This window comes from Fonsecaea monophora (genome assembly GCF_001642475.1).
Source record: "Fonsecaea monophora strain CBS 269.37 chromosome Unknown Scaff124, whole genome shotgun sequence".
In the NCBI taxonomy this organism is placed as follows: domain Eukaryota; kingdom Fungi; phylum Ascomycota; class Eurotiomycetes; order Chaetothyriales; family Herpotrichiellaceae; genus Fonsecaea; species Fonsecaea monophora.
In genome coordinates, this window is record NW_019174055.1 from 26931 (window position 1) to 50361 (window position 23431).

The 23431-nt window shown below is 52.3% G+C and overlaps 4 protein-coding genes across 4 annotated transcripts; 1 reads left to right on the plus strand and 3 right to left on the minus strand.

Annotated features, from left to right (window-relative positions):
- Positions 1 to 1820: 1820 nt before the first annotated feature.
- Positions 1821 to 6787, minus strand: AYO21_10578 (hypothetical protein; the record flags this gene model as incomplete). Its single annotated transcript, XM_022660491.1, has 6 exons — positions 1821 to 2495; positions 3165 to 3593; positions 3655 to 3770; positions 3821 to 3989; positions 5866 to 6546; positions 6665 to 6787. The coding sequence occupies 6 exons, from the start codon at positions 6785 to 6787 to the stop codon at positions 1821 to 1823; spliced, it is 2193 nt and encodes a 730-aa protein (XP_022507194.1).
- A 499-nt stretch (positions 6788 to 7286) lies between these two features.
- On the plus strand, positions 7287 to 9420 carry AYO21_10579 (tRNA pseudouridine(38-40) synthase, variant; the record flags this gene model as incomplete). Its single annotated transcript, XM_022660492.1, has 3 exons — positions 7287 to 7531; positions 7649 to 7849; positions 7905 to 9420. 3 exons carry the CDS (start codon positions 7287 to 7289, stop codon positions 9418 to 9420), a joined length of 1962 nt encoding a protein of 653 aa, XP_022507195.1.
- A 1048-nt stretch (positions 9421 to 10468) lies between these two features.
- AYO21_10580 (hypothetical protein) lies at positions 10469 to 14107 on the minus strand (the record flags this gene model as incomplete). Its single annotated transcript, XM_022660493.1, has 1 exon — positions 10469 to 14107. One exon carries the CDS (start codon positions 14105 to 14107, stop codon positions 10469 to 10471), a length of 3639 nt encoding a protein of 1212 aa, XP_022507196.1.
- Positions 14108 to 14661: 554 nt separating this feature from the next.
- On the minus strand, positions 14662 to 21709 carry AYO21_10581 (hypothetical protein; the record flags this gene model as incomplete). Its single annotated transcript, XM_022660494.1, has 4 exons — positions 14662 to 15408; positions 15462 to 21218; positions 21285 to 21455; positions 21527 to 21709. 4 exons carry the CDS (start codon positions 21707 to 21709, stop codon positions 14662 to 14664), a joined length of 6858 nt encoding a protein of 2285 aa, XP_022507197.1.
- Between the last annotated feature and the right edge of the window lie 1722 nt (positions 21710 to 23431).

Here is a 23431-nt window from a genome sequence, read left to right on the forward strand (position 1 = left end):
CATGACAAGAACCGCGACCGTTCCTGATTGGAGTTTGGAGTCGCAGCAATGCAGCATTGTACTCGTATCCGATGCGAAAGGCTGATCGAAAAAAGGAGGCCACCAACACTCTGGCCTGGCACTGCCTGGCTATGAGCAAACAACCCCGTGAACAAATTTCTATGTATGCGTGCAGATTTCTTATTATTCGAGACCCACACACCAACTTCTTCGTATTTACCTAGGTATCTTGTATCTTCGGATTTGCCCTACTAAGTTTTTTTTAGTGCTTTTGCTCCCACGCACAACAAACACATGCACGCAGGTATGTACTCGGGTACTCGTACTCGTAACTTGGGTCCAAAATCCTGCTGGGGAAAAAAGCGCAGAGTCATGTGTGCGCCGTGTATGGGTCGACCACTACTCGTTACTCGCTACTGTCACTCATAATTATGGATTCTCGCATCTTTCCAAGCCCGCTATGAGCGAATTATTGCCTCAAGACCCCATGTGTAGGATGGGAGGAGTCTTATGGGCCCCCATATGGGTTCTGACATTTGCTGAAAGGGAGGGTCCAATGGCAAACAATCACCGATTGTGGGAGGGGGCGGACATTGCGAACCGGGTGCTGAAAAGAGTCCACATTGGGGGCCCATCGCAACCCACACCCTCGTTTACAAAGGTTGGCTTGTGCATGTTGGTGGAATGTGATACTCCTGTAGGAAGATGCTCTCTTTCTGCATGGTCTTTCCTTTTGCTGTTTGAGTCTCAGCCTGTTATCTCTGTCAGCTGCTGAATATACATAACGTAACTAGCCACAAGGGTTGCAGCCAAGGCCCCGACGCCCTGCAAGCCGCCTGCGGGCTCCCTTGCGATTCCCCCTCCCCTCCACAAGTTAGTGCTCGCGTTGTTTTTCCTCTTAGACAACTTGTTTTTTTCAGAGTTTGCGCATTCCCACTCGTCGGAGGTATGGATAGGGTCCCGAGGCCAAAAAACGCTGATCGTCATGAGTCGCACGTTATGAGGTCAGTGAGGGTTATTTTGTGGCGTTGGAGTGGAGGGTCAGTTTCAAGTTTTTCTGGTCCTCAGTGCGCGCCTAGGCTGCGCCAGTCCCCATTTCCCGCCCTGTGCGGTGCAGTCGCCGAGGGGAGGGTCGCTAGCTGGACTGGGCTTGTTGACCATCTTCCTGTCCAATCTGAGCCCCTGGATCTCCTCGGCATCCCGCACGTTTTTTGCCATTGCGCAACAAAATGCGTGTGGAAGCGATTGGACACCACCCATGCCCTTCCTGGACCTCTCTAAACATCCTTGTGGTGCTTGTGCATCCCTGTGCATCTCCTCCCCTCTCAATCTGCGCTATTCCGGGCGGCGACTATCCTTCAACTGGCGGGGGGAGATTTCGCGTTGCTGGACTAGGAACTCGTCGCTTATTCTTTCTGCCCTTGTTGCCGGTCCTCCTCTTACATACATGCCTGGGAGGGTTCGTCTACGGTGACTGCTCTTGTTAGAGTCTAATATTGTCCCTCCTCGGCGGCCTGCTCCGCGAGGGAGTAATTTCTCCCTTTTGTCCCTGTCGTGTCCGGTTGGCTCGGCGCTGAGCGGAGCCTGCGGTAATTTTACGGCTGACAGGATCATTTTATGTCTCAGTCACGCTTCGTCTTGAGGGGTCCTTCCTGGGCGCCTCTTTTTCCTGGCTTCTTGTTCGGGAGGTGGGCAGGGGGGTGGCCCAGGGGGGAAGTCGAAGCTAGGACGATCCCCTCCCGCCTCTCCCCCCTCTCCTCCCACACAATACGAACGCCCTAGCAGTTCTAGTTTGAGACCTCTTACTGTGAATGTTATCATCAGCGAATGTCAATGTTGAACCTCTTCCAGCGTCCGCCCATGACTCCGCAGCGGGGGCATCCGCGGCGCATCGGTGCGAGTCCTGGTTGGACCGTCACTACAGGACTGCTGATGATCTGTCCAACACAATCACTGCAGACGCCACAGATACACTCGGTGCAGGCGAATGCATTTTTCAGTAGCCACGGCCGGCTGCAGGACGCGCAGTAGATCTCCAATACATCCGATTTGCTGCCGAAGGAGGATGATTGTGAGTGCTGGTAAGGATGTGAATGGTGCTGTAGGGGGCTAGTGTTATCGTTGGATGATGCCGATGTAGGGAGGCCGGAACCTGAAATGTGGAAATTCTGACCGGATCCCGCGCTCTCTAAGGACTCGACTGAAGGGAATGGCTCAGGATCATTGGGTCCCAGGACATCTGGTGGCGGTGGAGTCAGGGTGCGCTGCAGCGGAGAGGCATTGTATCGCCCAGCTTGGGGGTGGTGCAGGTGATGACCAAAAGGACGGAAGCCCGGGGGTAGCGATGAACGCTTGTTGACATCCCCACTGGTCGATATGCTGTCCGCGGCGGACAATCTACGAGCGGTCGTGGTAGTGGTGGTGGGCGCGATGCCCGTGCCAGCAGCGGTGGCGGCAGCCGTCGTAGAGGGCGGAAAGTTTGGCGACTGCGGCATCTGTAATTGAATGCCAAGGGCATGTTAGCAAGGTTGATTATCGATAGTCTAACGCGAACAAGACAAGGAAAATGAGGAGGTTGGTGTACACATTAGAGTAATTAAGTGAGGGTGCATAAACTTTTCGGTGACAGGAACCCCCCCTGGCTCTGGCTCGTCTCAGTCGCCTGGCCCGACCGCCACAGAAAAAAAGGATGGTTTCATCACCCGCATGTGGCCTGACCAAGGAAAATAAAAAACCAATGCTGGGTTTTTTATTTCTTCCGCTCACAACCAGAGTCTCTCTCCCGGGCATTTCGTCATCTCCTTCCCATTGAATCGGTCCGTGATTGAAGTTGTGGTCCTTGAGACATCACTCGTGATCTTTTCGGACCGCCAACTCTTCATAAACCATTGACAGATACAAGGGACGAGTTTCCTCTTGCCCGGGAGTCGTCTTCGGTTGCTCGCATTGGATCCTTTTTTTTTGGCCTTTCGTGCGGGTATAGCAAGACATGACAGTCGTTCGTTTCGTTTTGTTGGTTTTGGCAATAGTAGTGACAGTAAAATAGTACAAGACAATATACCCTTTCTTGGGGGGCCTTCCTCCGGGGGGTTTCTCTACAGAATTTCGATCTCTTGGCAGCAGCAAGTAAACAGAGGACAATCGAAAAATGTCGTCTGACTTACGGGAGTGAGATCACGATCATCATCAGCCTCAGTAGCACTCGTGGCAGCCTCGATCAGATCTTCCCATCTCTTGCCTTGAACCCACGCCGCTGTGGGTGGTTCGGCAGACATTGCTTTTCGGCCTTCGACGCTCAGTCGTCGGGAGAAATCCTTGGCCGAAAATTCCCTAGATTTTCCGCGCTCGTGCTTGCCCTTGCGCGCATTTTGACCCATTGACGGTTTTCGGGGTCGCGGAAGTCTCTCGCCACGTCGTTGGATAGGTGGTAATGATGAATATCGACTACCAGGGGACTGTAGAATGGATGGTAATAGTTCGCGTGGCCGGGTAGGCTGGAACGGTGGCAGGGTATCTTCATGAAATTGGGCGCGTAACGAGGGCAGTTCGAGACCCGACGTCTCGCGCTTGTAATCTGAGTCTGGGAAAACATCCTGGTGTGCGAATGAGCAAAGTTCTGCCTATGGCAATGTCTGGTCTTCCAGTGATACTTACAAAATCGGAATCCCAATTGTGGAGTTGAGTGAGGGCAACAGCAGCATTGGCAGCCGCAGGGGGTTGCGCAGTCATGGTCCCTGCTCCGGTTTGTTCAAAAAGTCCACTCGTAACCGCTGCATCTTTCTCAGTATGAGCAAGGGAGGAATTCATAGAACCAACGTACACGAGCCTTTTAGGGCAGGAAGGGTGGCAGTTGGTTGGACATGTGGGCGTTGTGAGGGAGGAGTGCTGATCATCAACTGGAAACTCTCCTCTGTAGCAGGCAACTTGGGAATATAGTGATCTGGATGGGCGCGTCGAATGTGTTCTTGCATCGACCGGTAGCGTTTTTCCTGCAAAAGTCCGGGTCAGCCATTTGGCGACGCGCATAATTGGGCTAGGATGAGCGCACCCCAATGCATCTCTTTCTGCACTGTGAGCCATCTTGGTTTGTGAGCGGACACACAACCTCATTTTCTGCATCCGTCGACACGAGAAAAGAGCTGGTGAGGGCAGGTTTGGGCGGCATTGCCTCTCAGCGCTGACCCTAACCGCAGGAGCGAGTTTTAGGAGAGAAGGACGAAGGTCGGCGGCATTGATCGGACAGTCCACAACAAGCTTGGCTGTTTTTGAGCTTGGAGGGAACCGACGTAATGATGGGTCCTCCTTCACATGATTTGCTCGTCGGGAAGAATAGGGTCAAAGGAGACGCAACACAACAGAGTCAACTGCTGGCCGTTTTGACGAGTGTACAAGGAGACGAGGAGGAGAGAAGGAGAGGATGTCGGTTGTGACGAGAAGAGAGGGTTATTTTGGATTGATTGAGAGTTGGTGGGATGGATCAAAGAAAGAAAAAAGAGCTTTGAGCTCGGATTGAGGGGTGAGCCTCCCTAGTTACCCTAAGCTCTGTCGCTTGGGAGGGAAGAGCTTGCCCTGGTCGCTTTAGGGGCTTTAATTGGCAGTGGCAGCTTCCCTTGCTCTCCGGAGGTTCCCCTCTCTATAAGCTCAGCAAGTTGCAGCAGTTCCAAGCGCCAACGCCCGTTAACTTTTGGGCATCACCAGCTAAACCGCGCGAAATCCAGCAATGTCAGACAGCATCGACCAGGTTCGCTGGGCAGTCCATGAAGCTCGCCATGCAGTGTCAGACGTCTCTACCTCTCTGGGTCCCGGGCTTCCGATGCCCTTACAAACCAGGAACGACAACCGCTGCCTCCAATCAACCCCCACCGCCCTCACACCACTGTGTTGGCTGCCCAGCATGGCTTCTGATCGATGACATTCCATTCTTTCATTCACGTTTCTTCCTACTGGCTCTCCAGCTGTGTAGCTAGTCAGGTACTTGGGCCAATTATAACCTTTCAGAGAGCTCTGGGTCCCCTCTCTTCACCTCACTCGAGATAGCTCTTCTCTGGGGGCTGTCGTCACCTATTTGGGAGCTTGCGATCGATGATCGGTGCTGATGCGACGCAAAAGAGAGCTCCAGCCGCCCGCTAGCATGTGCACTCCGCCAATTGTCACTCGCTGCAAGCTGGCCTGTGGCTCCAGGACAAGCTTGAGCTTGGGCCAATCCAACGGTCGGTGGGAAGGAGCTGTCTGTGCCGTCAACTCACAAAGCTATCATGCAGCATGCTGTCACGGCGGGACCTCTCGTTCGCCTGATGCGGTAGTCCTGCTGATGCAACAATGTGTCGCATCCAAAGACCACCAGCTCGGACCTCGCTTCCGGTGGGGAAGAAAAGAGATGGGAATGTTGCAAACAACCAGGAACCATGGAAATAGGGTGCACCAACACGGCAGACCTGTCACCACGGAAAAGAAGTGACAACAATTTCCTTATCGGACCAGCGGGCAAATCGAGGTAAGTGGCTGTCGGGTACCAAGAAATCTCAGGGTAGCACAAAAGTTCGATGACTGAAGACCTTAAAAGTCGTTGACCTACAACAGTAGGCTCGTGGTGTGCTATTCGAAATCTGTCTGATCAACATGAACTTCAAAAAAAATCGTGACCAGGACTCAACGAGCCTTCACCATAGCTCCCTCCAATTTGAATACGGGCATCCATCTTACGGGCTGAACGGACTAAAACCCCTTCACATACTTGTGCGCATCGGTAATCTCCATGACCTCGAATCGCATTCCTACTTCAACATTCCCTTCATTCCTTGGACAACATAGCATTCCGAAACAGGGTTTGAACTTGATGCCCTCATCCACCCTGCGATAACTGACCAACAGATCCCAAGGCTGGTGGGCATCCTTCTCTGCGGTATCGGGATCGACATTGGGTACCGTGCAGCGAGCACATCTCGCGACCACATCAACGTCAATGGCATGTAAGTTGCCGCCTGTGAGTGTAGTCCAGTACGAAGAGTCGCCGTTGATTCGCACTTTCTTCCATGAGTCTTCGGACCATGGCTCTCCACCTTTGATTATGATGTTTGGGCGAAACCGCTCAATGGTAATTTCGCTTTCGCCTTTCTCCTTCAACCTCGAGTTCAGTTCGGCAAGCGATGATTCAGACGCGATCTGAATAGGGAGGACGTCCGGAAAATTGACGCTTTCTGTACGTCCTAGTCGGTCAGGAGAGCCATTGCCGGAGCATATCCTTGGCTCAGGACCCTTCATCACCAGGCGAACTTCTTCCCCGAAAAACTCGTGGAAAAGACCTAGCATCTTTGGATCCGTGTACGCATAGGCGTCGGTGATAAACTCCCAGATGTCGACCGAAACTTCTTTGGTGTTGTCACTGAGCCACTCCTGACTAGGGTGAATAGGCACCTTGACTTGCTTGGCCGTGTCGTGGCCTATGGTTATCACTAGGCTGTCCGAGTCGTGATCAAGTGCGGTATTGATCAATGTCATCTGTGGTTTTGTGCGGATGGTGATGAATTTGTTGCTGCTATCAATGAACTAAACGCCTCCACCATGTATCGTCAGCCATCACCGGTAGGGAAACTGCAGCATGCGTTTGGGTGTCATGCACTTCTCAGAGGAAGAGCGGCGTTGCTGGTCGAGAATGAGGACTCACCATCCATCGTCTATCCAGCTCCAATCCCTGCCTGGTCAATCTCGCCGACTTTAGAGAGATCCCTCGGCATGACTTGATGGGATAGATGCGCAGAGCTGTGATCTCCGAAGTTGTGTATGTCATTTTTATTCGTATCTGATGGGGTTTCTTTTTTCCTTTGGATCAGATTGTTTGAGTGCGCTCAAATGGAAAGTTGTATGGGAGGAAAGGGTTGTGGAGATAGGTGGGAAGGACTTGAATATATCTCTATCTGACGATGTTGGTCACTATTTCCTCATCGAATGTCATTACCGCTCCGAGTGAACAACTGGGGTCTATCACATGAAAGATACGAACGTCACAGCTCAACTATAGCAGCGATAGTTACCCCTAAAACGGCAACGCACAATCGGTGTCACATTCCATTTATGGTAATAATGGGCGAATGACTTGTCACGCCCGCGGAACTACGAGACTATGGCTGACTGGGCATTTCACCTACGGGAAGAAGCGGCATGAATGCTTTCGTCCAATCCGATTCCGCACTTGTTGAACCAGGGCTTAAGAAATTTCAAAATAGGTATGCAGCCTCGACCAATGTGATAGCCTCGTCTTTTGTTTTCATGTTCTACAGGTCGCCAATATGGAGACTGGCATTTCGAAGGCCCCGGCGCCAGGTGCGCCCGAAGGTCCCTCTACCACTAGCGTCGAGTCCGAGTCGAAGCCTCCAACCTCTCACCAAAGTGGAGCAACGCATGTTCGTGAACAGGAAGGAGGTGGTTCAGATGCAAGACGTTCGAATCAGAATGGCGCTACAAGGCGAGATGCCCGAGGTGGTCGAGGAGGTCGTCAGGGCAAGAAGAGAGATATGGGGAGGAAGGAGTGGGCGTAAGTTTTTTTTCTTTTCTCTTCAGAATGAACATACATATAGAGGCAGTCCGCGAGGGGTTTGTTTCGGTCACTTCTCACATTTTCTCGGGAATCTTCAAAGACTGACTTGCTAAGTAAGACCAAAGTAGACAAGCGCCAACGGAACGATGACGAGCAAGCCGCCAAACGCCAACGCATCGACCAAGGCAAGGAGGAACTACCGATTTACGCTACAAAGTTCAGCGAGGAGGTGCTTGCGGCCGAGGAGAGAAGACCTAAAAAGAAGGTTGCTGTCCTTATTGGATACGCTGGAACTGGCTACAAGGGGATGCAACTGTAAGGTTGACGGTGCGACTGTTTCATGCTAGAGACTGACTCCCATGGGGTTTAGAGCGCATGACCAGAAAACGATCGAAGGAGACCTCTTCCAAGCCTTCGTTGCGGCCGGCGCCATATCCAAAGCCAACGCTGACGATCCCAAGAAGTCTTCCTTTGTGCGGTGCGCGCGGACCGACAAGGGTGTCCATGCCGCCGGCAACGTGATATCACTGAAGTTGATCATCGAAGACGAAGACATAGTAAAGAAGATCAACGAAAATCTGGTCCCCCAAATTCGGGTCTGGGGGTATGAACGGACCAGTAACAGTTTCAGTGCTTATCAATTGGTCGACTCCCGGATATATGAGTATCTCATCCCTACACACAGCTTCCTACCACCACACCCGAGCAGTTTTCTTGCGAGGAACTGTGAAAAATGGGCAGAGAAGAAGGGTGACGTGGACGGGTACAGAAAGAGACAGGAAGAAGTATTGGGATACTGGGAACGGGTGGACGAGGAGATGATCAAGCCGATTCTGGCGGAATACGACGAAGAGATTCGTGCCATTCTGGAGAAGGCACTGTGGCTGAAAACAGAAGGTGACTACGACCGGGCCAGTGGTGCAGACCTGTCAGTTCCTACGACTACGGAGGTTGAAGGAGACGTTTCCAAACCAGAGTTGCCGCAAGAAGCGGAAGGCAAAGGTGCAGAATCGCAGGGCAAGCTTCCTGTAGACAGCAACAATAACGAAGAAAACACCTCCCCAGCAGAAGACTCAACAGATCCATCCAAACTACCGCGATCGCGTATCCTCGAAGAAGCTACGAAACGGATCCGGCAGGCCTATATCGCCGCCAAACGAGCCTACCGCATTGCCCCTGAACGACTCGACCGGATCCAAGAGGCACTCAACCTGTTTGTGGGCACACGCAATTTTCACAACTACACCGTCCAGAAGACTTTCAAGGATCCCAGCGCAAAGCGAGTCATCAAATCCTTCCTTGTCAATAGGACGCCCATCCTTATCAACGGCACAGAGTGGCTGAGTATGAAAGTGCACGGGCAGAGTTTTATGATGCACCAGATCCGCAAGATGGTCGGGATGGTCGCGCTCGTCGTGCGTTGTGGATGTGAGCCTAAGCGACTGGTAGAGAGCATGGGACCTGACAGACTGTCCATCCCCAAAGCTCCTAGCTTGGGTCTTCTGCTCGAACGTCCGGTATTCGAATCATACAACAAGCGTGCCAAAGACTCACTCGCCAAAGAAGCCATCGACTTTGACAAATACAAGGAGGAGATGGACAAGTTCAAGCAGGAACAAATCTACGAGCGCATGTACCGGGACGAGGAGAAGGACAACATCTTTGGCAATTTCTTCAATCACGTCGACAACTTTCCTAGCGAGCCCTTTTTGTTTGTCACCTCAGGCGGCATCGAAGCAACAAGGACGAAACCGTTGGTTGGGGCGATCGAGAAAGACGAGACAAAGGGTGCGGACGCTCTATTGAATGATGGGGATGTCGGTGTCGACGACGAGGACAGCGATGCGGACAATACTGTCAAGGATAACCATGGTGACGAAGGCTGATGCTTTTCTCCTCAAAAGCGTGGATTTTGAGGCCTACAAGGCAACATGGCCATGACTAGAGAGTACCTATTGATAGTGTATCTTGTCAAGCCACTCTTCTCTTGTGCTGCATTGCGCATACTCATGACTGCGGTACAACAGAAAGTATTTGAGCCTTTCTTTATGCTTGGTAGAGCTTGGCCGTTGACGAGTCTACCTGGGTACGTAGAGAGATGGTTGAGGCTTTTTTTATATCAGTAAGTCTGTAAGCATGTCTAACAAAGCACATCACACTACTTATCATACCGTAGTGAGGACTTCTTTGGTGGTCTTTTAACCTCGTCGTTCGATAGTCCCTATACCGTTGCCACATCACATGCCTAGTTACAGTACTGCGCCGAGTACCTTTCTTCTTCAAAGTCCATGGCTGTACCGTGACACGCATTTTCCATCACCAGACTGGGAATCTGAGAGCTACCGCCATCCATCCCTCACTCCTGCTCATTTGTCTGTCTCTCACCCCGTTCACGAAACCCACACATGACGGCGCAGAACTCGGACTCGAACTCAAATCTGAACCTCTTGCTCCTCCCGATCCTCCTCCTCCTCCTCGCAACCCCCTTCAGGTATTCTGACGCCCATCCACGCCGTCGCCGCCGCCGCCGCCGCCGCTCTCGGCTCTCTATCATCAGCGTCCTCGCGGTCGTCCTTATTGGGAACGGTGCTGTGGGAAGCATTCCAAATCTGTCTGGGCATGCAGACGGGACTGAGTTCCAGCGTGGTGAATCAGAGCGAATTCCCGGCCTTCGTGGCCATGACCACGGGTGTAAGGTTGTTCTCTCTGTCTCTCTGTCTCTTCGGTGTGAGACAAATGTTAATATGCATACAGTATGTCTTCCGCGTTCGAGAACCAGGCTACGGTCATGTACCTTCAGAGCTAGCTGGGCAAGGAAGTGGTTACCATGTAATAATAATAATAAGGACGGCTGGACTTTCTTCTCCTCACGTTTCACTTGTTGCGTCGAGAAAAAAAAAACCTAATTGTATCGTTATGCGTTATGCGACCAACTTAACCCTCAATCTCAAACGTCGTCCTCACCCCCATGGCCGCCAGCTCAACATCCAGATACCTCAAAACTCCAGGCACGTTGACCACGGTCGTGTCGTCACCACCGACAAACTTCCTTCCCGCCCCGTCCTCCCACACGGTAATCTTCGCATCGTCAAACGTCGCGGGCCTCGCACAGGCCCGACACCTCACGATGCCGCTCGGCTCGACCCTGCCGCCTCGCCGCTTGATGGTGAACTGGTTCGGCACCATCATGGTGCTCAAGAAGCTGCCGCAGGCGCGACAGACCCAGGCGCGCTGCTTGTCGCTACAGTCCATGAGTCGGTCTTGGAGGAGGTACGCGCAGCCGTGCGCGATCAGCGAGTCGCGCTCCATTTCGCCGACGCGGATGCCGCCGCCCTTTGCTCGTCCCTTGATGGGCTGGCCGTGCAGGGCGTTGACGGGCCCCGTCGTGCGCACCTGGAACTTGTCGCTGACCATGTGTCTCAGGCGCTGGTAGTAGACGACGCCGATGTAGATGTCCGCCGCGAACTCTTTGCCCGTGATGCCGCTGTACATGGGCTCGTTGCCGTAGAAGTTGTAGCCGGCCTGCAGGAGCTGCTCGCCGAAGAAGTTACCCGCCGTATGGTCCTCGTCGAACGAGAAGGGTGTGCAGTCCTGCGCGAGGCCGTGGAGGGCTCCAGATTTGCCGGCCAGGGACTCGACGAACATGCCGATGGTCATTCGAGAGGGAAAGGCGTGCGGGTTGATGATGACGTCGGGTTGGATGCCTGATTCGCTGTAGGGCATGTCCTCGCTGGGCCACAGCATCGAACAGACGCCCTTTTGGCCGTGCCTCGACGAGAACTTGTCGCCGATGACGGGCCGTCGGGGAATCCGGTACTTGATACTGATCGCCTGGCAGGGCTGGTCTCCCGTCTCGGCGCCAATCAGTCTGATTTGGTCAATGTACGCCTCCTCGGCGTCCTTGTACTTGAAGTACATGGTGTTTCCGTCCAGGTTCTTCAGCTTGCCTTCGGACGGATCGAACATGACACTGTGGTAGGCGAGAACGATCGATCCCTCGCCGACTTTGGTCCCAATGGCGGGCAGGCCGTCGGGATCGAGCGCTTGAACCGCCTCGGGTGAGATATTCGGGTCGCCTTCTGCGAAGCCAAAGAGAGACTTGATTTCGGTCTTTGACCGCGCTGCCCTTGAGTCTTCATTGAGCCTGTACACTTTGGTCTTGTAGATGACACCATCGCCGAAACCCCGTTCGTGAGAGGACTTGTTGATTATCATGGCATCGTCCATGTCGTAGCCTGTGTATGAGATAACGGCCACGACGGCGTTCATTCCGTTGGGGAAGTTGTCCAGGCCGTACTCGTTGTACAACGGAGGTCTTACGACCGGCGTCTGCCCAGTCTGGAGCAGATACGCTTTGTTGTCTGTTCGGCACATCATGTTGGACGAAGGAGTACCCATTGCTTGCTTGCTCATTTGACACTGGTACATGTTTCGAGGTGACTGGTTGAAATCCGAGAAAGGCGTCATGTTCGCAAGGATTGATAGGACATTGGTCGGCTTGAACTCGATATGAGTTGTCAAACTAGGTATGATGTCCGCGTCCACACAAGCAATGTTCATGTACTGCTGCTCAAACGGACCAATGTAGTCGGGTTTATCTGACGGAATGTACTTGACAGGTCGTAGCATCCGCGACGGATCAGTGAAGAGGTACAAGCCGGGATAGAGACCGCCATTCGAGGTAGGAACATGGCCGATTTCCATTTCATTCGGAATGCTGTGTTGGCCATTCACCTTCCAATGTCGGAGAAGCTGGGAAATTTCCCTCGCCCTCTTTGCAGAGCAGTAACCCAATATACGACCATCGAGTTGGACCGATATACTCTCGCTGACAGTCATTGAAGGTACGGAAGCCAGTCCGAGCTGCACGACCGCTTTCTCAATACCTGAAGTATCAATCCGCTTGATTTGGACTTGGCACTGGTGGGCTAGATGGTTCAGAAGACCGCATGGGGCCCCATCTGGAGTGTGAACGGGGCAGAGAAATCCCCAACTCTCCGGCAATAGTTTGCGTACTGTCGTGGTCTTTAGCTGTGCAAAAAAGGCACCTCGATGTATACACCGGAAGTGACTGATGAATCGATAGAAATTGATCTTCTCGGCCATGATTGTATAGCCTGATACTTGAGATTGATCGAGCCCTGTTTGACTGACCAGATTTCCTGTAGAGAGGAAGTATTCCAGCTTCCCTGCAATGTTTTCGTTTGTCCTCCTGACTATTTTCGGAAGGAAGTCGGCCTCGAATGAGGGATCTGTGAATTTGGCGTCGTTCTTAGCCCGAAGCCATTCTCGAGCCGTAGCACCGATACCCATCAGCCATTCGTAGATGTTTTCCTTTAAAATCATACCGTACAGGAAGCCTCCGAGCAGAACCTCTTGACTGGAAACAGCGTCGGGGTTGTCTAGAGCGCAATCGCCTGCAGCAAGCGCGTACAGCTTTCTGATCATGAACAGAATCAGCTGGAATTTGTCGTTATTTTGAGTGGGAGTAACATCGACGTTGCCGAGATGTGGTAGGACAATCTTCCTCAGAAACTCCTCGCCTACTTTCTCATCAGACATGGTGATAGGCTGCATCAGAACCGGTCGGAATTTCTCTCCGAGATATGCCAGTGTCTGTGTCCTCGTTTTGAGATTGTATGCTTTGTATGTCCGCAGGAGGAGCTCAGTCCGATCGGCGACAAAGGAGCTGGGTGTTTTGTTAGAGGACGACGCGCCGATGATGCCCTCGGCAATCTCATGGTCGTTTGTGTCCACTAGAGCTTTGAGGATCATGACCACAGGAACCAGATATTCGTTCTTCCTCCACGAGAATCTGAACGTGACGTTCCCATCCGTCAGGTAGTGGAGGACATTGGTATGCGAAGTCTGATCTGGCCGTACAGACCGAATCTGGATCGCGAGCTTCGAAAAGGTAGGGCCTCTCGCAGCAAACGCCGGTCTTGAAATGGCCATGGGATAGTTCCTCCTTGTCGCAATCAGCATGCGGATGAGCTTTTCGTTCCCATTGACAATAAAATAGCCGCCCATCTCTTCAGACTCTTCCTTGTGGCGTACCATCTGTGCGGGCGAGAACTTCTCGAGGTGACACCTGTTGGACCGTAACATGATTGGCATCTGTCCAAGATCCCGTATTGATTCCTGCCACTCGCCATTGTTCAACCTGTACTGTAACCTGGCTCTTAATCTTCCTCTATAAGTTGTGTGCCGCTCCCGGCATTCGGACGGGTATATGTTGCGGTCTTCAAAGCTGAATTTGTTGCTTGGAGGGAGCGTAGGTTTCTCGAGTATGAGTTCCGTCACTCTCAGGTCAAGCTTATTGCGTTGAATCGCACGGCTCGGGTTTCGCAGATCGCCATCGACAACTGTGTGGATTCCAATGTCTTTGAGCCCGGCATCAATGAGGTTTTCGTCCCATAGAGCATTGAAGGACTCAATATGCGGCTTCACTGCGGCCTGAAGCGCAGGAAAGGCGCTGCGATCTTTCGGCGTGTTTCTGAAGAGCTTATGGCGGCGGACAGTGTCGTACTCTACCGACCATTTGGTGCTGGTCTGTGTCATTGTCGCCGACATCGTGTTGGCTGATAGAATGTGACCGCCAAAGAGTCGCTCATGCAGTGTGATCACTCGAAATGTAAGTGACGAAATCAGGTACTACAAGAAAGCACTCTTAACACCAGCGCTGCCCGCCCACGAGGATTGACCGGAAATTCGAGTTTCGAGATGGTGCAGTTAAAAAAAGTTCTTTGCGCAGTCTCCGCAACCCTTATCGATAGCAGAGCCTCGCCAAAAACTCTAACCTGAGTGGGACTAGTCAGGGACTCTGTTTGGGTGCGACGAGGCTGAGTTTATTGCTCTTTTTGGACTTATTATGATCTCTACTCGGGTACTACCGAGTGTTCTGAAGGAAAATCCAAACTACCTGAAAACTCATGTGCCAGTGGTATAACTGCTTTTAACTTACTACTTATTCAGTAAAAGAAACTAAAGAAACTAAAATACCTTGGAAAGTGTCCAGCCAATTAGCCAGACCCATTGTGCTCCCAAAATTCACCGTCGTAACCCTTTGGCGCTTCAATTTCCTCGCCAACCAAAGACCATCATCAAATCTATACTCTTTACAACTCTCATGCACCCGTCAAATACTTGACCAGTTGCTCCCGTTCGCTCGTAGGCACGAGGCTCAGCACTTCACGGACCCCCTTCAGGCCACCTTCTTTGTTACCCATCAACAGCTCTGCGACCCGCTTGCTGACCGCTTCAGTCTTGACGGCATCAATCTTCGCATAGACCTCTTTCCGGTGGCTCTCATACCACTCAGCCACCTTGCGGTCATCCTTCTCGAACTCGGCATCCAGCAGACCAGACCAATTCTTCAACGTGGCGAGGTTCTGCTCTCTTTGTGTCATACCATTGGTCGTGGTGACGGGTGCGGTGCCTGCAGCCAGGCTGGTGTTGAGCTTCTTGAGAAGAACCTCCTCAGACAATCTTCTTCGAAGACGCCAGTAGAAGAATTTTCTGGCATTCTTCCATTCCAAAGGCATCCGGATCGTTCCCTTGGCCAGCATGCGACCTGCTCGATCGTGCAAATCGGCGAATTGAAGGGCGATCTGCTGGTAGATAGGTCCAAGTAGTTGTTCACGTTCAGTCATCTTAGCCTTGATGGCATTGAGTTGTTCGGCACTCAAGTTTTTGGCGAGTGACTGAGCCTTCAGCGCAGCATATGTGGGATCCAGACGGGCCATGGTCTCCAGCTGTCTTTCTTTTCGGTACTTGATGCCAACAATACCCTCAGGTTCCAAGACACCACCACGCGACTCGACGTCGGCATACATCTCCATCTGTTCAGGGTTGATAGTAGGATCAACAACAACCTGGAAAACATATTAGCATCTGGGTACGTGAGAAACGGTTGTTGTAAACTTACCCATGATCCACCACGAAGCTCACCGAAGGGAGGAATGTAGACAAAGACTGGCTGCTCATATTTGACAAGAGCATCGACAATATACGAACCATATTTGAGGACCTCGTTGTACATGTCTCGTTGACCTCCGGAGAAACCGCGCCAGTTGGCAAGAATCATACATGGCAGTTGCTCGCCATAGTTGAAGTCTTTCAAGGCTTGGGCAGTCTTGAAGGCGGAGTTGGGGAACCACACACCACCGGCCTCTTGCACAATTTGCTCCATTGAGTCAGCATTGGCAGGATCAGCAGGTGTGACGTTCTCGACAGTGCGCGTCTCAACCGCGATGACACCCATTGGGATGCCACCAAGGCGAGCGCGACCAACGACGACAGTTCTGGCCCAGCCACCGAGAGCTTCTTGGAAGGAATCCTTGTCAAAGAGACCAGACAAGAAACCTTCCTCATCATCCTTGCCAGCAATAAGGTGTCTCACATCGTAAGGCCCTCTTGGTGGGTAGAATGTGATATCACGATCCCACGGGTCTGAAGGCGGGCTCACTGGGACCGGTTGTCCTTTCTTGTCGGGGATGAAGGACAGCCACTCCACGATCTTTTCAACACCTTGGAAATCGTCGCTGGCAGTCATGTGAGAGACACCGTTCTTGTACATGATTTGGGTGCCGCCCAACTGCAAGTTGGAGGTGTAGACTTCTTTACCAAGCACCTTATTCAAAGCAGGCGCACCAGTGAGGATAATCGGTTGACCTTCGATCTGGATGGCACGCTGTCCAAGACGGACAAGGTAAGCACCAATACCGACGGATCGGCAGGTGACGAGTGTCAAGGTGAAAATGTCCTCATAGGCTCTGGATGTAGCACCTGCAATGAGACCGGAGCCACGCAAGCATTCCACGCCCAGTCCGTCCTTAGCGCCAACAATGGTCGTGATCTTGTGTCGCTCCTCGCCGTCCTCGACGACCTTTTCGGTAATGATGTCAGTCTTGCTCAGCAACTCTCTCTTCTCGGGAGTCAAATAGAGATACTTGAAGCCTGAGCTCGGGTTTGACTCATCATTCCACGCAACAGAGAAGTGAGGAATAAGCTCCTCGGCCATACCAATGCGAGCACCAGAGTTGGCAGAAAGATAAATGCGAGGAATGCCGAGTTTCCGAGCATACTCTGTGCATTTGTTGAAGAATCTGTCCTCAATGGGGCCGAAAGAGCCGATCTGGTAGGTGATATCATTGGCAATGATGATGAATCGTCTCCCTCTAGGATATTCTGGAGTTTTGGCTGTCAAAATCCAGGCGACCATACCGCAGCTGTTGGTTCCCGGCTCACGAGACACCTCAGTGACGTTGTCCGCGTCGTCGATGATCAGCTCGTTATACTCAAGACAGGTTGCCATTTCTGGCTTCGACTCGGCAAGCGGGGCATGTTTCGCCACGGCTTTGTTCCAGCTGTTGTAGATGGCCTGTCTGAAGAGCTCAGGGAAATCGTACACATACTGAGTGCCCATAATGTGGGCCTTGTATCGCTTGGGCTGCAACCATTCCTTAGTTGGGTAAGGGGTAGAGACAGGACGGAGATGCATTGAACCAATCTTAGTAGTGCCACCAATGCTCTCAAACACCCATTCGCCATTGCGTGCCTTCTTTTCGACATATGTCTCGACTTTGACAACATATCCGGACGTGTTGGTGATGATGACCCGCAGAGGGTATGGCAATCCACTCTCGGGGTCAGTGCAAAGGATTCTGATCTCAGCACCAGTTACCCGAAGGCGGAGGAACCTTCGAGAGAAGCGCTCCAAGAAACCAGCAACTTGCTCTTCCACATCTCCGGGTTGCAAATTGAACACAGGAGTGAAGTTGATGAAGATGTGGTTCAAGTCAGAGTTATTGTTGCCGATGATCTCGAGAGCGTCGCAGATGTCGTTGACCAATCGATCAGTCTCGGAGATGAGGTATTCGGCAGTAGGAATCTCGTCCTTCAAACGGCCCGGTCTGACCACGGCACGAGTGAAGTAGCGCTTATCAACGACCTTGTCCCTGTCATCGCCCTTGCCGATAGCCTCGTAGATATGAATATTTCTATTTTCTGTGAAGACTGGCTTGATCTTGAACTTCGACAATCTACCAAGTTCAAGCTGGAAGGCAAGGGCAGGTTCATTGTGACGAATGCTGACGTCCTCATCGTAGGTAGGACCACGGAATGTGAAATATCCAGGGTAGGTGCCTTCTTTGTGACCACAGATAAATGTAAGACGACGAACCCGACGGGCCAACAGTTCTGACTTGTACTCATTGATCAAGCTGTGCGCACGTTCCAGAATCTCTTCGTCGCTCAGATTTTCAATGTCGCGAATGGCGATGTTGCAGACATTTGTCAGCTCATCTTCTAGGCTCTCCGCCTTTGGTGGCCTTCTCTGGCTTTCGAGGGTTGGCATTAGATGCGTGGCGCTCGGACGCTTTTCTGGACCTCCCTTGGGGAATGCCTCAAGAGCGCGAGCAAGGCATTCGTCGACTTCCTCGAGGTAGTGGCAAGGAGCTATGACACCCTTGCGGGAAGGCTCATCGTCTCCTTGAAGCTTGTTGAGGTATGACAAGTCGCTAACGGATGCGATGCGCTTGAATTGATTGCCATTCTGGGAAGGAGTTGCTTGTCCAGATGGGTAGGATGATGCGAGGGGCAGCCCAAATTCTGATTGTCCAACTTTGCGGAGGACAAAGTCCCACGAGAGAAAGAACGGCGGCTCGACGTCATTATGATACTCCACCTGCTTGACAGTGTAGGCACGGTAGGCGCGTCGCACATAAACTTCAAGAGCAGCGAGACTGACCCATGGGTCGTGATGAGCGAAGAATAGGGGTAACACGTCGAAGACAGTGTAGCGAGAATCTACCACTTCTCTCAACACGTCAAGATCCGGCTCCCGATGCTCCCAGCCAGTCTCTCCGTATTTGGATTCAACCACTGAAGATTTGAGGATGTGCTCCATCTGAGAAGCTCTCTCTTCAAGAGAAGGTAGTGCGCACAAAATCAGAAGCTCACGGGCCTTGAGTGCAACCTTGGCTGTTGCCCGCGATTCGAGTTCTGTGAGTCGGCGCAGGGCTGGTCTGAAGTACTTGCCAACGTTACCAACATTCGGTTGGTTCGGTCTGTACATGTCCAGAATGGCGACAATCAGGTTGTTTTTGGCCGAAACACGGGTGTGGGACAACACAGTCCAAACAACCGAGAGTAGGTCATCTTTATGCTGCTCGCGAAGCTTCAAGATCACGTCTTCATCCCTGGCAGTGCCAGAGGCGAAGAGTTTCTCAACTTGGTAGTACTGGTCTAGGAGGCCGATGAACACATTGTACTCATGTGTCTTCAAGCCATCAGCGTACCCGGCGCAGACATCTTCCAGTGGCTGCAGAGTGGCGTGAAGGGCAGCCCCGTCGCTTGCGGACATGTTGTCCTCAATGTATCGGTTAATTGCCTTTTGAAGTTGCTTCGCTGGAAATTCTGCCTGGCGCGAATGTGCACGCTCTACAAGTTGCTCAAGTTGAGTGTCCAGCTTCTGCGGAGTTCTCGAGTGCAGGGCAGACGATCGAGCAGCCCATTCACCGTAGGGCAACTCTGGGTCTCTCAAGACTTGTACCAACTCCTTGAGAGTTGAGGCCATAATAACCTGGTTGTCGAAGCCCATGAGGATATTTTGAAGAATACCGTGGAGCAGAGCGAATCGTTGCGGAGGCTTGTTACCCACGACCTGAGGGGGTCCAAGGTTTGGCAGCTGGCCAGTGAATGTCTCGGCGGTTTTGACCCTGGACGGATCATCCAGAGCCAATATACCCAGAATATCACCACCTTCCAGGGTGGCACCTGGTTGCTTGATGAATTGCACAACACCATCCTCCTGAGCAATCAGAGGCATATACATCTTCATGACTTCAACTTCGGCATATGCCTGGCCAGCCCTCACGTGTGCACCATTCTCGACGGTGAATTTAACTAGCTTTCCAGGTGACGGGGTTCGGAGCTGAGTGGGATCGTTCTCTTGTTCCAGCAAACACGTCTTGCTGTCAACGCTGAGACGGATGGCGGTAGGTTCTTCCTTCCAGTACAAACTGTGAGATCGGCCCGCGACAAGCATCAATAGGCCTCCATCTGCAAGAGATCGGATGCCAACAGAGCATTTTGACCCGTTGATGAAAACGTGGTAGCTATCTAGACTGGATCTTGTGACGGTGAATTTGTACCGATGTCCCTCGTAGATAAAATCGACTGGGAAGACAGTCTTGAGGACGTCTTTAGCGGGCACTTGACCCTTCTCGAGACCTTTGCGGAACTCAGCAATGCATGCTTCGCTGGCAATGTGGGCTTTGGTCACGGCACCAGCAAGAACAGCCAGCATTTGATCGGGCCGCTCGGCCGTCAACTTATTGGAGATGAGTTGATCGAGCCATCCAGTGGTGATAGTGTTGTCCTCAAAGGCTGGAGTTTCCAACAGCTTGATCAGGTATTCGATCGTGGTCCTGAAGTCTCCACGAATACTCAACTCCTTCAAGGCGACAACCATGTGTTTGCGAGAAGCAGATCGATTTTCGCCATAAGCGAAAATATGACCAAACTGGCTGTCAGAGAAACTGTGAATGCTAGAATTCGAGGAGACTGAGAAATAACCCCACACGTTCGAGCTTGAACGGAAGTTGAGGTCGTGCATAGTACCACTCGAGGGCTTGAATCCTTCACCCGGATCTTCTGAAGTAATACGGCAGGCCGTGCAGTGACCCTTGGGACGAGGCCGGCGTTGAGTCTTCAGACTGGCTTCGTTCTTGAAATGGAAGTCAATTTCGGTGGTTGTGTGAGGGTCGACTCCGTACAACAAGCGAATGTCACGGATGCGGTGAAGCGGGAGACCCATGGCAACCTGAAGTTGAGCAGCTGGCAAATTGACACCGCTGACCATTTCAGTGGTGGGATGTTCGACTTGAAGACGGGGATTCAGCTCCAGGAAGTAGAATTTGTCGTCTGAGTGTGAATAAAGGTATTCCACCGTACCGGCAGAGACGTAGCCGACCAGCTCACCGAGACGGACGGCAGCAGCCTCCATATTGCGGAAGGTATCTTGGCTGGCAATGGTGACGGGGGCCTCTTCAATAATTTTCTGGTGTCTTCGTTGAACCGAGCAATCTCTGCCGAAGATTGAGATGTTGTTGCCATACTGATCAGCCAGGAGCTGCACTTCCAAGTGTCGAGCATTCCCTGCCAGCTTCATGATAAAGATGGGAGACCCAGGAATTTCATTTGCTGCGGCGTTGTAGAGTTCGACGAAATTTGACTCGTCGTCAACTTTTCTGATACCTTTGCCACCACCGCCTTCGGACGCTTTGACCATGACAGGGAAGCCGATCTTCTTTGCGGCCGCCAGACCTTCTTCTGCGGAGTTTACACAGCCTTTTGCGTAGACATCATCTTTCACGGTCACGATGCCATCTCTGTCGATTTCTACCTCATCAACACCCTCTCCTGACCAGGGGATACAGGGCACCTTGGCGTGCTGCGCGACAATTGTAGAAGAGATTTTGTCACCCAACGATCGCATTGCTGATCCCGGGGGGCCAATGAACACGATTTTCTTGGGAGATGCTGCCAGAGATTCTGGCAATTTGGGGTTTTCTGAGGCGTGACCCCAGCCAGCCCAGACCGCGTGGACGTTCATCCGCTCGGCAATATCAACGATCAATTCGACGTTGGCATAGTTGTTGTTATTTGTGCCTCCGGGCACCTGTTATGGTATGAATCAGCGCTGTTCTTCTTGTGTTTGTTTCCGATTCTCTTGTAGTTCACGCACCTCGACGTATTGGTCCGCCATGCGAATGTAGTCTGCGTTTGCCTGCAGATCTTCGGGCGTGGCCATCACAGTGAACTGGATGGCCCGCTCGTCGCCGAACACCTCGTAGGCCCATTTCCGTACTGAGCGGATTTCCTTGACTGCTGCAATACCGTTGTTTGCAATGAGCACCTAGAAGCAATGTTAGCCTGCGGTTGCGCACAGATGCCCGTCTTTTTTTCTCCTCGAGAAATCCTACTTACTGAGGTAATGACAGTGTGACCGTCGTGCTCCTGAACAAAGTCCTTCACTTTGCTCGGCGGAGCATTTTCTAGTCTGTTGCCTCCAACGAAATGAGAGGCCACATTGTGTTTTGCCTGCCATGAGCTGGGCGTCCCGTTGGTAAGGGGTTTGGTGCCATTGACACCGTTGACGGCGGGAGCCATGATGGTGAAAAAGGGAAGCCTATCTCATGCAATTGAGGTAGCGCTTACAGGAAAATCGATCGTAAGTCGAGAGGGGAGGTAAAGAGGCGGCCGTGTTATGGTTCTGCAGACTGGGAAAAAGGAGACCGGGATTACGCCAATATTACCGATGTCCCAAAATGGATTGCCCAAAGTCTATACTGCTGCAGGTGAAGGTAAGGAGTGAACAGGTCGGAGGTTGAGAAGGCTACAAAGGTTTTGTAGAAGAGGAGGAGGAGGAAGGAGAGAAGAAATAGAAGTCAGCAACGGGTGAAGGGGGAGGGAAACTGTAGTGCAGTGTGTGTGAGAAACTACACGAAGGCGCAGGGTATATTAGAGTAACGACGTTGCTGAGACGTGTCCCTGACGCTGTTTTGGGCCTGTTGGATGAAGCGGGCGCTGCACAACGGGGTTTAGTTGGATCTCTAGGCGGGCCGCAGCCAAACAGCAACTTAAGCTCCTCTACCTCGAGGGACCCTGTTTTGCTCTGAGCATCACTGTTGGGAGTCGTCAAGCAACCACAGATGAATCGCCGAGCAGGGCCAACCGGAAATCTCTGGGGGGTGATTGGATGCAGGGGCTACTTGGGCTCGCCACTACCGTCGATCTATTCGCTCAGGCGCCCCCGGCAGGCCTGTTCGGCGGCCCACCCCAGCTCTTCCCGCTTAAGTGGCCCGCCCAGTCAAATCCGAAGCCCACTTCTCATCCCCATCCCCCCAACTCCAACAATTTTTTTTTCGGTGCTGCCTCTACTAGAAATCTCTTTGATGCTCTTTGTTGAGGCCCGGGAAACATGACGTCGGAATGTTGCCATCACTCAAACCATCCCCTGGCAAATACCCCGAGGTCACTCGCCGTAGTCCTAATGTATCTCGTGCCCCAAAGATCCCTCCGGGCGGATGGAAACCTAGAGGCCAACATAGTGTCCAACAAAAAAATTTCCCTGGCTGCCGTAGCCCAGAAAGGGGGCAGGCGCATCGACATTATGGTCCCAAGTCGCACAGATGGGTCTTTGTCGTATATCGTATCTAAATCTGTCTCTACCTCAATAACTGAGTGGTCTTGTGGCGACTATCGTGACGCTTGTGTATCTTTCTCTTATCATTTCTCAGCCTCAGCTGGAGTCCACGATGACTGAATAACCATGGCACCGACGTACCAAGCAAGACATCCAGGGGGCGGCCCTAATCTCGAGATCCAATGGTTCCCTGGCCGCATCAATGGCGGAGTCCGCCCCTGTCAACCACACAATTTCGGAGTCCGTTTTTGGTGCATTCTTCGCCCCTTCCACGAACCCACCGAAGCCCGAATCTGATTCGCCCTCACCCTGTATACACTGCTCCTACTCCTTCCGCTTCTCTCGTGGCAGACACGCGGGTGCAAGGGGGGTAGAGGCCAAGGCGACCATGTACCGGTCGGAGAGCGAAAAGTGACTTGGGAGGAGCAACATCGCCGAGAAAACACCACTTCATTGTTGGTGCTAAATACGTCGAGATGGAAGCTGATGGCAAACAAAGTCGCGATAGATCTCAGTGCTGCAAATTGGCCCCCCTCGACCTGGCATGCAGCATCAATTATTGCATGGTGAAAGGGTGTAGGGTGCCGTGGTGCGAAAATCAGATTGGGATCTAAATTTGGTGTTGGGCCCCCAGCAGAATTGCAGCCCTGGTGACACTTTCCCATCTGCGGCATCGCCTTGGATCC